At 42.5% G+C, this 15837-nt stretch overlaps 1 protein-coding gene across 6 annotated transcripts in view; it reads left to right on the top strand.

Annotated features, from left to right (window-relative positions):
- Positions 1-304: 304 nt before the first annotated feature.
- Positions 305-15837, top strand: part of LOC116853599 (histone deacetylase 5) — a 138003-nt gene continuing 122470 nt past the window's right edge. For 2 of the 6 annotated variants that reach the window (XM_032834821.1, XM_032834795.1), the window contains exons 1-2: positions 1867-2541; positions 12900-13045. In XM_032834821.1, the coding sequence (XP_032690712.1) occupies positions 13003-13045 (43 nt within the window). In that variant the 5' untranslated portion in view covers positions 1867-2541; positions 12900-13002. Of the gene's footprint in view, positions 402-769; positions 1036-1866; positions 2542-12899; positions 13046-15837 lie in introns of those variants that run through there. The other 4 variants (XM_032834813.1, XM_032834805.1, XM_032834759.1 and 1 more) reach the window with 4 other exon arrangements.

Raw genomic sequence — 15837 nt, 5'->3', positions numbered from 1 at the left:
TATATTAATTGTGATATTTGGACAGTTGGATTGTAATGAATTATTATTAGAATTCATCATTATTTAAATCTCTCTCATGCACAACTACGATTCAGCAATATTGTGAATTCGCTTCTTCCCGACAGTGCATACGAATGACGACTATGACCCCAGCCAGAAATGATTCGTCAATCGATGTCGAAACGATGTCGAATCGACGTCGATTTCACGATTTCGATGTCGATTCGACATCGATCAACGAATCATTTCTGACTGGAGACGCGAGATAACTGCAACCGTGGCGATGTTCAGCCTTTTTCGAAACAATGGCGACGCCGTGGTTGAACTCATAACGCCGCTCCGTATTTCATCAAAGATTTTGACTCGCCGAGTGCGAATTGCAGCTACCAAGAATGCTGAAAGTGAGTACTATGCATTTATCGCAGAGAGATATTGTTGAATAGCCGTGGTAAATGAGACTTTCACGGCACAAGCCGTCGAAAATGCCAAGCAAAGTATCTCGCGTTCGTCGCGTTATGGCGGACTCGGTTCGTGTATTACGATCGCCGCTCGTTGCGTTTTTGCGTTCGTCGAAGGGGAGGCTCGCGATGAAATCGTCATCGAAAATGTCGCGAACAAGTCAGGCGTGTTTGTCATAGGAATTGTCGAAAGTACGCGTCGCGGTAAACTATACCGCCGCGAATACCGAGTGAAGTTTCCCGCGTTCGCGGCACCACGGCGCTCTCGCGAGAAATTCAAATATCTTAATATCTCAATCGCGCCAGTAATGGCGCAGCAGCACTTCGGTCTCGCGAAATCGCTCCGCGGTTCTCGCAGTTTTGACTCACGGAAAGTGTGTCTCGAGCTCGTGATATCGCCGGGAGTTTCGAAAATGAATTGCACGCGTGTGTGATGATAAAGTATCGTCGAGCAGCTGCGGAAAATGATCGTGTGAGGAACGGAGTAAAGTATCAGGCGATCGTCGACCGATACGGCGATCGTGGGTTTGGTATCGACGTCGGATCCCTCGCTGTCGGCCCGTTGAAGGGGAAATCGGTGAGTGTCGTCAAAGTAAAGTCAATAAGTAGCACACTTTCCGCTGTTATATATTTCGGAGTCGTAGCTATTTTTCGCGAATTTAACTTCGATTGCAGGGTGAACTATTTGGGGCGGGGGAGAGAGTTATGTTATAAGAGCTAAAGTAGAATCAGCGTACAAGAAATTGCAGTAAACACGAATATTGCGGTTCAAAACGTGTTTGTACATGCTGTCTCTCTCTTTTTCTCTTTCTCTTGTTTTCTCTCGTTCTCTCTCGATGTCTTTCTTGTTGCTTGTGTTTATATACATCGGTAAAGCAGTTTCAAACTCTCCACCTGTTGTATCATCCGCGCAGAGATGGTTAGTTTCGCGCTTCGCTAGATGGCGGAAGCGTATCGAATCGCCAGCATTCAGCAACGCTTATCTTAGCAAGAGTCCCCGTGTGTATTATGTGATGTGGAAAGATAATTCCGCGATTACATCAGACGGGCTCTCAAAGTTTACCAGGAAATGCGAATGTATCGACTCATTTCGGTCATCTTATCTCGTAAATACCGCGACGAATAATTTTATTAGTCTCATAACGTATTATTGATGTTACAATTTACAATCATACACACGCACATCCCGAAATACCCCGCAAACCTGCTACATGAACTAACAACGCGACGACGTTGCACATTTCTCTCTTTAACTTTTTAACTTAAATTTTCTTGGTAAATGTCATCTATCTCGTTTGTATCATTGACTCTACCGCGGCCACGACGATTCCCAGAGAGGCGTGAAAAAAATCTACGTAACTCTCGCGACAACCACCATACGGCCAGCAGTTCTCGACGGTGTTGGCTCGGCGTTGAATCAACTCGACGAGCTCTCGCGAACGCCGGCGGAAGATGCCGAAGGGTCTCGGGACGCGCGTAGGTAGATTAGTCGGGGTTCGCGCGCGACGTTTCGCCCCACGGTGGAGGAGATCCACGTTCGTTTGCTGATTTGCAAGGTTCTCGCTGTGAATCGCAAAACAATCGCTCGCGGACGGTCGCGAGAACGTTCATCGTTCCGGGACATGTTCCCGGCAGATGACGACGACGACGCATGCGTGCCGCCACCGCCGCCGCGACGGCGACGACGACGACGACGAGCGTGTGTTTGTGAACGACGTGGTCGCGTGGTACACGTGTGTGTACGTGTAACACACGTATCCCGCGGTGTAGTCGCTTCCTGATCGCGGACGGCCGGTTTCGCGTAGTTCGGCAAACCGCGTCGAGGTAGCGGCGCGATCGCATTGTTTTTGTGTCGCCGTGTCCGTCGCGCACGCACGATCGCGACGGAACGCACGCACCCGCGCGCGCGCGAGCGAGCGAGTGAGAGAACAACGGCTCGTATCCGGTGAATTCGCGATCTCGCGCAGACACCCGCGCCGTTCCTGTGCACCTCGGCGCCGTTCGGACGAGTATCTCATCCCCATCGAAGGACGACGACGACAACAGCAGCGGCTCTTAGGTGTGGCGGAGCAACGTGCCGCGAGTAAGTACGATCGTCGTCGCGTGCGTGTCACGTACAAACACAGAAGCGCGCGCGCACGTATACACACGTACGCTGCAACACAGTATCAATGTACACCGTCACCGATCTCGCGCGAACTGTCGAGCTGCAGCCGCGTGCGATCGCCGGCGTGTCGTGGATAATCGCGACGACGACGACGACGACGACGAGTACACGCGGAACGGACGGAGCAGCGCACACGTTGTGCGTGTCGCCTCGACGGCGCGTAATTTTAGCGGCAAGTGGGGACCCTCCGCGAGAGACAGACGAATCCGCGAAGTTCGAGGAACGCCACCGCGTTTCGAATTTGCGATCGCTCTGTTACTATCTCGGAAAATTACGCGGGATCGCGCGCAACTGCGAACGATACTTCGTCGTAATTCTCTCGTCCTATCGATATTCACCATGACGCGTCCCTCTCCGCTCACTCTCCCCGAGATAAACATGGTGAAGCAACTGACCTTTCGTAAGCGATGCAAACGTAAATATGAATATTGCGCTACGTCTCTGTGGGGTCAATGATTATGATTTTGAAACGTCTCGAGATCGGAGAGGAAAACACTCCGGATAAGGTAACACTTACATTCAAGAATAACATCTTTATTTAGCGAGAGAGAGAAAGAGAGGGAGGGAGAAAGAGAGCGAAATTGTTGACACGTGGAAAAAAAAGTATCATGTCGGTAGAATTTAACTCGATTAATTCGACGCCACTAATTTAATGCTGCTACATAAATTGTGTTATAACATGTTATCCATAATAATTGGGGCACATTATATAGAGCGTAGGTCACTCGCTTATGTACAGATGTGTAGGTCGAACTATATATGTATGTGTGTATGTAAACCGTGGTTCAATCTCTTCAGTAGGGACTTGAAATGACTGCGCGATTCGACCCCCACAGGGCGGGTTTTTTCTTTTTTCTCTATTGCTGTTTTCTTCGAAGAATATTTTTAAAAGAAAGTAAAATCTAAAATATTTATATAAGTTGCCACGCGAGATAAAAATACAATACAATAGTTAAGTAAATTAAAAGAAACTTAACATTTCACCACGAAACTTTTCCGAGCACACCACTTAAGAAATTAATTGGCAAAAGTCATTTGGTCGTCGAATAATCGACTGAAGGCACGTCTTTCACAAATAATACTTTGCATTTATTTTTATCCCCTCCCCCTCCAAAAAAAAGTAACGCAAAGAACAAGTGAAATCGGCTGTGTGTAAAGAGGCGTCTACATTGGAAGTAAGAAGTAGGAAGTAAGAATAAGAAATTGACCAATCATAGTTGATTATTCTTCTCACATTCGACTGGGTTGGTCAATTTCTTTCTCTTACTTCCTACTTCTTACTATTTACTTCCAATGTAGACGCCCCTTAAAGACTCGTCTACAACACGCGGAGTAAGCTTGGCGTAAATTGGAATAAGAAATAACAATGATTTATTTCGCTTACGCGTCTATAATCCAGCTCCCCACACCGGAAGTATTTCTCTTGAATAAGAGATGTACTTCCGGTGTAAAGGAGTCAGGGATCGCATTCTGCGATCGCAGTTGCGTCTCAAAGTCGTAGCACTAGTCTATGAATCGATCACTAGTCTGTATCTGTTTCCTTCGCGTAAACCCGCGAAGAAATGAAAAGTTTTATCAAATTCGTCAATGAGACTTTTCATTTTTCACGAGTTCACGCGAAGGAAATAAACGCATGATCGGTTCACCGACTGGTGCTCTGACTTTACGATCTCTCCGAGTATAAACGAAATAAACTGTCGTTACTTCTTACTCCAACCTTTACACCAAGCTTGCTCGGCGTGTTATAGGCGAGCCTTAACGTTCGTTCCATCGAGCGCGAGGCAACGTGTTGAGTTCTAGCTGCGACAGAAAGAGCATCTCCGAGACAAGCCCCGTGAAATTTCCAATCGACCCTAAAAATGTCGCGTCGGGATTCATGCGCGCGCGCTCACACACACACACACACACACACACACACACACACACTGTTGCAGAAAATACACCGTTGCAGAAAATACACCGGTGGCCGCGTACACGCGAGTTTCGTAAGATCCTCGAGACGAGTTCCGACGTGGAAGATCGTAAGACGCGATTCTCTTGCCTCGCCGGAAGTTCGTTCGCTATCTCGTGGATAATTGCGCTATTTAATCATTTAATCGTCGACTTTTATTTCCTTCTTGTTTTCCCTTCTTCTGCTTTGTTTTCTTCTCTTGACCTTTTCGTTACTAACGGAACACACATGTATTTAAATACATATCCCGGGACATGTATTTTTTCCACTGTTAATGATAATTCAATTGAATAAATTTATTCAATTGAACAAATTTATTCAACTGAATAAACAGCTCTTTAGCTATTCGAAGAATATCAGCTATTTGCTCTATTCATTATCGTTGGGGCAAATATGTCCTCCGGAAGGATCCAGCAGAACATCAATGTCGCGGCGCCAAACATAAAACTTCTAATTCTTTTGCTGAAACTATTCTACAGAATCTCTGACTCGTCTTCGCAATGCGGGAACGTAGATTGAGGTGAACATAAAAGCATATCGTTCTTTTTTTGCGATATTCGCAATAAATTTCAAGATACTAATTAAAAAAGATTGGTGAATACGCGCGATATGATAGATGAGCTCTGGTGTGTGCTGTTGTGCATTAGACAAAATTGTGTGGCGAAAAGGTAGATCCGCGCGCGACGCGACGCGCTACGTGAATAAAAAGCGAGACGCGCTTTTTGCACGTTATCACGTAGATACCGCGGAGCATTAATGCCGGCTATCACGAGGGCGGCAGTCCGGCACTAACGTCGCATCATGAACGGCGGCGCGTGGACTTCACCTTTATATCTTTTTTTATTCGCGTCGCGCACGCGGACGTTATTTTTAATATCCTTATAGGTCAGAATTTATAGGAAAGCCGGGGTTATAAATAAATCCCGCTTTTATTAAGTAATAAGTTGAGAGAATTAATTCCGTGTGGTAGACCGATAAAATACCATTCTTCTCGTTTTGTTGCTACTTCCTCCTCCTCTTCCTCCTCCTTTTGCCGAACTTCGCTTCGAAAATGTCGTGGTCTCGGCGGCGCGTTTTATCCCGGCGGCGTGTGACACGTCGTTTTACGTCGCGAGTAAAAAGCGGAACTGCGCGCGTGCATAATTGCGCGTAGCCGACAGGCTATTATTTTCATGAATAAATAAGCAGGACTGCAGTCGAAGCGCGACGAGAATGCAGCCGAATTCAGTCGCGCGCGTTCGATTGGACCGGCTGTGTGTCGTAAGCGCGATTATCGTATCGGCAATCGGCGATGCCGGTGCCGAGATCATGCTGTTTTATCAGGTGTTATTACGCAAACTACGTCAATGGCAAAAGAAAGAAGGAGAATCGTGTAAATATTCATTGACACAAATGTAATCTCGATACGTTTCTCGATGCTGTGGCGCGCAAAGCGAGAATTATCCTCACGGCTTGTTCGTGATAATGGTGATGTGATTATCAGCACGACACGTCGCGTTTATTGCTCGAAGAATCGAGACTCATCTACAACACGTGGTGTAAGCTTGACGTAAGTTCGAATGAGAAATAGAAATAATTTGTTTTGCGCTCTCTTTCTCTCTCTCTCATACATACACACTCTCATACACAGACACACACACTCACGCCTTTACACTCAGAACAATCTCTTCGTTATAACGTAGGCACGTTTGCTGTTTAGTGATCAGGGAAGCAGATCGAACAGTTACCGTCACGAATCATTTATCATCGTTTGTCGTTTTAACAAACATACGTAGACCGCGTTCAGTAGAGAAAGCTACTTTGCAACTATAGTAAAATTAGTGAATCTGGCTGGTGTATGCTCTTAATCTTGGCTGAATCTAATAGCATGTACCAGTCAGATTCGCAAGTTTTTTAACGGTTGCAAAGCAGCTTTCTCTGCTAAACGCAGCCGTCGCCTGAGATACAAATCACATTTATTCCCGTTTATATTCAGGTTAGTTTAGTTATGTCTCCATTACTGAAGTGTTGCTCAGAGCAGCAAATTGAAAGTAACACATCATTTGTTTCTACTACGAGCTAATTTGCTGTTCTATATCAGCATGTTGTAGGTATTTTGTTAAATTAGCGAAACTTCTCTCAATGTATATTCCAGCCCCCCCCCCTTACACCGAAGATATTTCTCTCATTTATTTTTAAAATAATAAATATGGTTAAAATTAATCCAGAATAACTTTTCAAACGTTACGCGTTACCGCGCTTAAAAACATGTTGTTATAATTTTTTTCAACTGAATCGCGACATCAATATATTCCTCGATGCTTTTACGCCGATAAAAAAAGCATTGGGCTTTGATCATTTTTGCGGAAGCTATGAGCAAATGAAAATGGGCTAGGGGTAAAATTTATCCACGTTTAGTGTTCACGTAACATTTTGATGGGGTTTTAACATTTTTAGGGTTCTAGGACTAAGAGAAATACTTCCGACGTAAGAGAGTTGGAGGCAAGAACAAAAGAAATTATTTTGATTTCTCATTCCAATTTACGCCAAGCATACTCCGCGTATCGCAGACGAGCCTTCAGAAGTCCGAGAAGTTCTTATCTTTCGCGAGTGCGTCTTCACGACGCGATCGACGAAATCGTGTAACGTGAACGCGACCGTTCCGCCAATTCCTTTTCTTTTCTTCTCCATACTTGACATATTGCGCAGATTCTTCGACTAGCGACTAACGTTAGAGAGAGAAAGGGAGACGGAGATAAACGTGTATGCAGTCGTTGCAAATATGCAGCCGCGCGATTATTCCAAGTCAAAATTCCGCCGGCGAAACTCCGCGAAAATTCGCGACACAGCCGGCTGTGATGGGCACGAATAGGCGCAAAACGAGATCAATAATGCAAGGGTAATCGCGATGATCAAATTCGAGATCGACGAGCAGATGATCACGTTGCGGATTTGATTAGGCATCGCATAATTATGCAACGCCGCTTGGCGTTGAATAACCAGTTTCAATTTTTTCTCGTCGTTTTTATTTCTGTTTTCACTCTTTGTTTCTCTCCCTCTTTCTCTCTTTCTCTCTCTCCCTCCCTCCCTCCCTCTCTCTCTACCTATCCGTCTGTCACTCTCTTTAATTCTATTCGCGTTTATTTATATCGCGGTGACAACGGCGATGTGCAAAACCGTGCAACTGTGAAGTATACACGCGCCATCGGAAATAAAATATTTATTTTGCGGGTATTATTAGAGTTTTATCGAGCGGGCCGACACAGTTCGCGTATTGAAAAATGGACTGCGCGTTGATAAAGCGTTATTTCGCTCCTCATCCATAAAAACCCCGCCGTTTGGCCCCTCTGTTTCGCAAACAGCAATCCATTAGCTCGGGGGTAAGTGCGCGATTTTTTATGACTTTCACGGTTTCGCGCGTGGAGCGTATATTACATCCCATCAATAAATCGTTATTGTTGCATGTTGAGTTGCAGGCGAACGACAAATTATTACCCGTTTCTATCTCTTTTTTTCGTCAATATCAAGAAGACACGTGCAGAATATATTTCGCCGCGCGGAGATCCTCGCGCGTTAAGTTGAGCTGTTTTGTGCGGCAAACTGATCGCTTAAATAGACGTCTGTAAAGTTGGCCCCACTTTTTCAAAATTTGAAAAAAATTGAGTAAAATTCAGTGCTAGGATCCTGTAACTCGTTATTGGAGTTAACGACAGTTTCGTTATCGTTGCGCGGCTTTTCTACGGTATACAAAAGCTGCGCAACGATAACGAAACTGTCGTTAACTCCAATAACGAGTTACAGAATAGGGCTACTGGTTGCCCCCCGAAGAGTTCTAGAGTTCTCTATCGATAAAAAAGAGTTCCGCCGATTAAAGTCACTTAAATAAACTATTACTGGATCAGAGAGATTAGAGAAGAATGGTAATTGCTACCTCGTATTTATATAATATATGCTAAATATTTAGCCGATATCGGAAAATTTTATATATGGAATATTATAACATGACGGAAAGGGAAGGAGGAAGCGAGGGAATTATTTAAAATTATTACGAAATATCGTTGATCATTTATCAGCGTATCGCTCTCTCTGTGTTGCCGGTGAAAATTCCTATTTAACTTTCGCGGAATCGATGCGCAAATCCGTAATCGACGGGGTCAGCCGTCACACACAGCGTAACTCGATTCTTTTGATTAAACGGCGAGCGGGATTTATTGAAGGCTCTCTTTCTCTCTCGCGGGTCGAAAACGGGGAGAAAACGGCGAAATTGTCACCTCGACATTCGCATAAGTTATAATACGCCGGCGGAAAGATTTTCATGCATTTTACGCGCCCGGAATCGATCGAGCGCGGTTTATTTTCGCGCGACGCGACAAAAATTTTTTCGCTGGTCGCGAAACACAACGCCGGCCAGTGCCGCGTTGCGAGACATCGCGTGGCCCCCTTTTTTCGCACTCATTTGTTTATTTTTCTCTGTCTTCTCTTTGTCGAATCTCGCTGCGACGGTATTCTGTGTCGCGGCGAGCAGGTCGTGCAATCCGCGCAAATCTACTGACTGCTGTCGTCCCCACAGAGGCAAACCATCAAATTATTACGGACGGACGGTCCGTATTAACTGCGCGATCGTCGATTATTAGTTTGCTCCATGTTCGGATCGTAATTAAATCGAGTTGCTGCGACCGCGAAATATTTTCGCGAGAGCCCAGCCGTGTCACTCGTTGCAAATTATTCGCGATGGATTTCGGGACGAAACACGATCTGCGAAAATCGGGGTCGCCGACAGGTCCAACGCGAGCGATTAACGATGCATCGTGTCTCCTGAATCGACAGTCGCGATTGTTGGTGATCGAGGCGCGATTCGACCGAACGTAGCTCGTTCATCTGCGCGAAAATTTTTGCACAACGATATATACGCGGAGATTAATTAATTAAGTTAATTAAATTAAGTTAATCTCGACTGTCTTCTCTAAGCTACAGTCGGTGTATCTCTCACTGAACACGGAAAAAAAGGTTTGGTTAAATTAACCAAATATCTGGTCAAATATGAACGATCCAAAAATTTCGATTAAAATAACCCGAATTCTGTTTAAGTTAACAAGATTTTTGGTCGACTTAAACAGAATTCGGGTTACTTCAATCGGAATTTCTGGATCGTTCATATTCGATCAGATATTTGGTTAATTCAACCAAACCTTTTTTCCGTGAAATACAGTACTTATGTAACTGTTCTCATTATTTATGTACTTTGTAAACACAGATAGTGTGTAAACATATCACGCAGGGCGCCGTTAATTCTATTGTCACAAACGCAGAAAGTTGGATCTCGCTCTCTAAAGCATAATCGATGGAATCACTGAACTATTATACTTGTGCGCAGAGAATATTATAGTTTTCTGTCATATAAATTCCTTTTAATTTTACTATGTTTTTAGTCCAGGAATAGACTGTCAAAAAATCCATTCTTTATTAAAGAATGTGCACTGAGAAAAAATATTTAAATATTTATTTGCGGGATATAAAACTTATTTCTGTGAAGTAAAATTTTATTTCTGTGTGTGAATAAACTTTACATCCCGCACAAATAAATTTTCTTCTCAAAAATTCATCTTTTTTCTCAGTGTAGTAAATTTAAGTAGTAAATTTTGTTAAAAGTATATCAAATCTTTTAATAGCACATTTCAGTTTTTAGAATACAGATAGCACACATATGTGAAATGAAAAAATAGTTATGACAAAATGTCGATCTATTCTTTGATTACAAGATTTTATGATTTTTAAAAATTCTCTCTATATATACGACTGGTGATTCAGTTATAAGTATAGCACTGCACCTCTGCAATTTCTGCACTCAATAAAGTCTCGCTGAAAAAAATCTATTGATAGTAGTGACTTTTTAATCAATAGTCCAGTCTGCAGTTTAGACTGCTCAGTTAATAGCAGCGACCTATTATTGATGTAATTTGCAATCACAGTATCATTGCACACAAATCGCGTGAAAGCCGTTAATTACATCGCTAGAGAGTCAGATTTGGCATAATGTCAACGAATTTGTGTACTGCAGATATTTTGCAGTGAAATTTTACTTCCACTGATCGAAATGAGCAATAAAATAGGAATGTTTCAATTGAAAATCAGCGAATGTTCATTGAATATCGGCGAAATCGGATAATTGAGTACTCCTTTTGCTGATTTAGTCGGACAAATTTTGTCTGATTCGCTTCAAGAGAGTTGATACGCGAGCTTGATAGGTTATCGTATTACCAGCAGTTGCCACGGTAATTTCAATTGGTCTACACGGCATGATGTATTGGCGCGCGCGTGCACTTGTAGCGAAGGTGACTTCCGAGACGAAATTCGTGGCACGACTACGATCACAATGTCCGGGAAAGATTCAAACGCGAATCGTCGGCGAGTGACCCAGCCGGTCCGCTCAATTAATAGTCCGCTAAGATTACCGAGCGCGGCTCATCCCTCTCTGGGGATAGCAACCTGCACACCACCCGTCTCTTCGGGGCCGTGCCCGATTCGTCGCGGCGTAAATAAGTCAGGAAAGTCCCGACGATCATCGGGAGATCCGGGGACAGATTCCTCCTCCTCGTCGTCTCGCGCCGTCCCGATCTGTTCCGCTTCGTTCTATTTTCGATTGTACGCGCCGACAAGTGGGTCAGCGTCGAGGTGGTGTCCGTGTTTGATATCGCGACGGAGAAGAAGAAAGCCGACGCGCGGTATCTTTCTCGGGTCCTCTCTCTCTCTCTCTCTCTCGCGTTATCACGCGGCACCTTCTCGTTTCGTCGGTGCGCACGCGGCGCTGAAAATAACGCGTCCTCTTTATGCACATAAAAAAAGAAAAGAGCGAGTTATAAATGAAGACGAAGTAAAGGAGAGTTGCGTGGACGCGCGTCCTCGAAAATATTTTTCTCTCTTGCGGTGGTCTGCGCGCGGGAATGTGTTCAACGTCTGCAAAACGGGTCGTAAATATTGCAAAAGATTCCATATGTCTCTCCCCCCCTCCCCCCCTCAGTCGAGGTTAAAAACAAATGTAAAGATCTTTTTATCCGTTTTCTATCCCTCTCTCTTTGTTTTCTCCCTTTCTTGCTCTTTTTTTTTCTAAACTGATACTGTCTCTACGGAAGTGCTAATTTTCATAGATAATGTTCTTTTATTTAGTAAGCTGTTCTTAGATAAACGAGCGTGCACATGTGTTCCCGAAAATAACATATGTATGACACGTTAAACTATACAAAGATAAAGACGAGCTATATGAACCTGTTATCTGAACGATATCCAAATTGTCACGGACACGTGAGAAAGCGCGATTCAGTATGTGTCATCGATCATCGCTCGCTCGTTGTAGAATCGACGTAGTTGAAGTTGCATTATGCGCGGCTGGGTAATCGCGCGACATCTTCTCAGGCTCTCTCACGTAATCCCCGCGAGTCGTGATTCTCGTTTTTGCTTGCAACGTCTTGGCGCCTCGGTCGATATACGATATAAATATATCCAGATGACAACTCTGCGGACTTCCTTCTCGCGCCGCGTGCCAAACAGAAATTCCGGTGTGTCACGGGGAAGGTCCAACACGTGTCTCTCGGTTCTCTAATTGTCGCCAGTTAAAATGTAATATTGAGACGAGCGCGACGCGATAAATCATCTCTCACGCGGGTATTATCGAATTGCCGTCGCGAGTCTCTTTCCCGTATTCCGTCGAATCAATCTTGCCGCGGGGAAAATATTTTAGTAAAAATCATAACACATTTTTTTTAATTCTGGATTAATTTTTACTGCAGTTTCAATATAGTCCAGCTTCACAAAAATATTGTAGAAAAACTTATAATTGAACGTAATTTTTACCATAATATTTTCTCCTGTAAAGTCCCCTGTGTTTACTTCGGTTCGTGATGCAATTCATTCCTTTTTCTTTTTTTACTTTTAATCATATACGATTGTTCTTCTGTTTAATCCTCTAGTAGGCGCGTGATCTACCCTTGTAGAATATGTTTCGGTGTCCGTAAGTAAAGCTTACACACATTGTATTCGACTTTCAAAATAGTCGTATTAATTCCAAGTCTTCCACACACACACACATACACACACACACACACAATGCCAAAATATATAGATTTTTTACAAAAATAGCATATAGCATAAACAATGAAAACTACGTATGGAAAAGAGATATATTTCCGATTAGCGATATACAAACAACATTGGTCTACGCGCCTGCACTGGAGAGTTTATGTTGTTCGCGTTATAACCGCGTTTTACAATGACAATGACCTGTGCCTTTTGGAATTGTCTATATTGTCTATATTGAATTGTCTATATTGAATTAATTAATGTATTTCAGAGAGCGGATGATGTGACGTGGAAATAGAGAGAGAGAGAGCGAGAGAGCGTGGGACGCCCTCGAGGGAGTAAATGTGCGCGGCGGTGGATATTCAAGCGACAGGATGACCAGCGAGCATCCGTCGACTAGCGCGGTTGCAGCAAAGGGTGAGTGAGGGTGACGAGATAGAAAAAATTTCAAATGATCCCCGCGAAATTTTTGTTGGTATGCACGCGCAATGGAATCATCATGAGGCGAACACCCGAGTCGAAATTTTTACTCTATGTTCAACCTTGAATTCTACATCGCAGTAGGTGCTAAGATAGCAAAGTAGGTTTAATTCTAATGATATAATTTACTCCTACTTTGGCTCTGATGATGTCTGAAATTTCCGCTTTCGCTTTCTTTAGCGTCAAAGTAGGTTGTATTATAGTAGGATCTTAGGAAGCAAAGTAAGTTCAGTTGTGAACCTCTATTGAAGCTTTAGCTCCTACATAGAATATGTGTATTTTATAGAATTCAAGGTTTAACATATTAAAATTTCGACTCGGAAATGAGTGTCAATGTCGTCAAAATAGGTTTCACTAGGTTGTAGATTATCTAAGTAGGTTCAAACTATTTTTAAGAGCTTCAAAGTAGCGTCAAAATTTTGACTCTGTTGAACTTTGAATTTTACACCGCAGTAGGAGATAAGATGGCAAAGTAGGTTTAATTCTAATGGTATAATTTACTTCTACTTTGACCCTAATGATGTCTGAAATTTCCGCTTTCGCTTTCTTTAGCGTCAAAGTAGGTTGTATTATAGTAGGATCTTAAGAAGCAAAGTAAGTTCAGTTGTGAACCTCTATTGAAGCTTTAGCTCCTACATAGAATATATGTATTTTATAGAATTCAAGGTTCAACATAGGATTAAAATTTTGACTCGATTATTACCTAGTTTATAGACTAGGTAAAATCTACTTTGACGATATTGATAACCATTAACTTCTCTTTTGAACCTTTAACTATCTTGTCAAAATTTTGACGCTATTTTGAAGTTCTTAAAAATAGTTTGAGCCTACTTAGATAATCTACAACCTAGGTGAAACCTATTTTGACGATATTGACACTCATTTCCGAGTCGAAATTTTAACCCTATGTTGAACCTTGAATTCTATAAAATACATATATTCTATGTAGGAGTTAAAGCTTCAATAGAGATTCACAACTGAAATTATTGTTACTACAAACAACTACAAACAAAATGCTAACTTTTTACGTAGAAAAAAATTATTTTTTCAAAAGTCGGGTGCCAGGTGTTCACATAGCTTCTATAAACCGTCTAAGTAGGCGCAAACTATTCTTAAGAGCGTCAAAGTAGCATCAAAATTTCGACTCGGGCAGTCACAACGTCAACGCGGCTACGGTGGAACGCGAAGTGCACATAACAGGAGGCCGCGTAAAAAAATGTGCAGCTGCTCGCGTCCGAGACCGACATCATAATCGACACTCACGCGATTTTCACCGTACATCGTCGATACGGCGTTCGGACGATCATTTTTCATCGCTCCCTTTCAGACATTAACGATCCGGAAAACGCACGGAGGCATTTTCAAAAACATGATCAATCGGATTGTCAAAAAAGCTCTGCCTCATGGCGGATTTATGTTGCGCACGGGCATTTCGTTTTCGCGGATTCTTTTTTTTTTTTTTTTTACAAAGCCGTGTCTCGCCGCTGCCTGTGAGATTTCGCGTGACGTGACGCGACGACTGTTCTGATTTAACGAGCACATCACCGACGCGTCGTGTAGCATCCGAGAGGACAGCATCTGATGAAAGTGAAGTATTGTTTTTTCGGTACACTCGTGGCGTCGAGAACTGTCTTTAAACCATGTGATCGGTAACAAACGAACGTCGAGTAAAATTAAAAACATTGCATAGGCTCGTATCAATAGCCGTCACCTGAAACTTGTTTCATGTGAGATACTCAGATTTTTATTCGAAGTTACATCTAAATTATTCCAGTTGTAAATTGGCTGTTATACAAAAATAATCCAACTCATAAAATTATGATTTTTTATTTTTTGTTAATATATATAATTGGTAGTCTATATGTTTATCTATTTAAAACGAAGAAGATCTCAGCCTTATGGGCTTTAAAATTAATTAAAATGGAGTTTTTATTTTCTATTAGTTGGGTCATTTTTGTTAATTGCGTCTTCTTTACATATTTTTTTTAAAGGTTAAACTTATCAATAAATATAATTAAAGAGAAAAAGTTGACCTTGCTTGATTTCCTGAACTGTTGTGTAGAAAGAACCTGAGTGCTATTTATATTTTCTGAATCAAATCTGCATCATCATTTTTCTCGAGATGTACTTCATGTGGATTGGATCATTCTTGCATAATTATAACATATATCATACTTGTATTTATAATCGCGATTCAATTGAAAAATTGAGGTAATAACTATTAATACGAGCCGTAGTCAATCAGAGAGATAAATAAGACATCGTCGATTAGTTATTTTTGAAATAGGAATTTGAAGATTTTTGATTTAAGTAAATATGTTAATATAGTACTCAATAAATATTTGTTTATTTTTAGATGCTTTTTTCTCAGTGTACAAATTGACAAATAATTCGAGATTCACGAAGCTGTAATTGTCACGCTATAATTTGTCAAATGATGGACTATGAATGCCGGCTTAAATTTCATTTGGGATATCTCCTTATTCCGCGCGTAAACTCGTCAAACGTCCATTATAATCGGAAAGATCTTGTATAATAAATGATTCCACACATCTGGAAATATCATGATGTATCGTTACCTGCGTCTCGTCGTCCCCCTGTCTCGGCTTCTCGACCCAGCATCTTGCTTCCTGCTGCTCGTCGTGGTACACTCTGGATACTCACTCTTTCTTTCTCTCTCTCTCTCTCTCTCTCTCTCTCTCTCTCTCTCTCTCTCTCTCTCGAGGTCG

This window comes from Odontomachus brunneus, unplaced genomic scaffold (genome assembly GCF_010583005.1).
Source record: "Odontomachus brunneus isolate Ranch 3 - 2012 unplaced genomic scaffold, Obru_v1 Obru_scaffold_006, whole genome shotgun sequence".
Taxonomy (NCBI): domain Eukaryota; kingdom Metazoa; phylum Arthropoda; class Insecta; order Hymenoptera; family Formicidae; genus Odontomachus; species Odontomachus brunneus.
The sequence above is the reverse complement of the archived record's forward strand: the minus strand, read 5'-3'. Positions and strand labels throughout refer to the sequence as shown.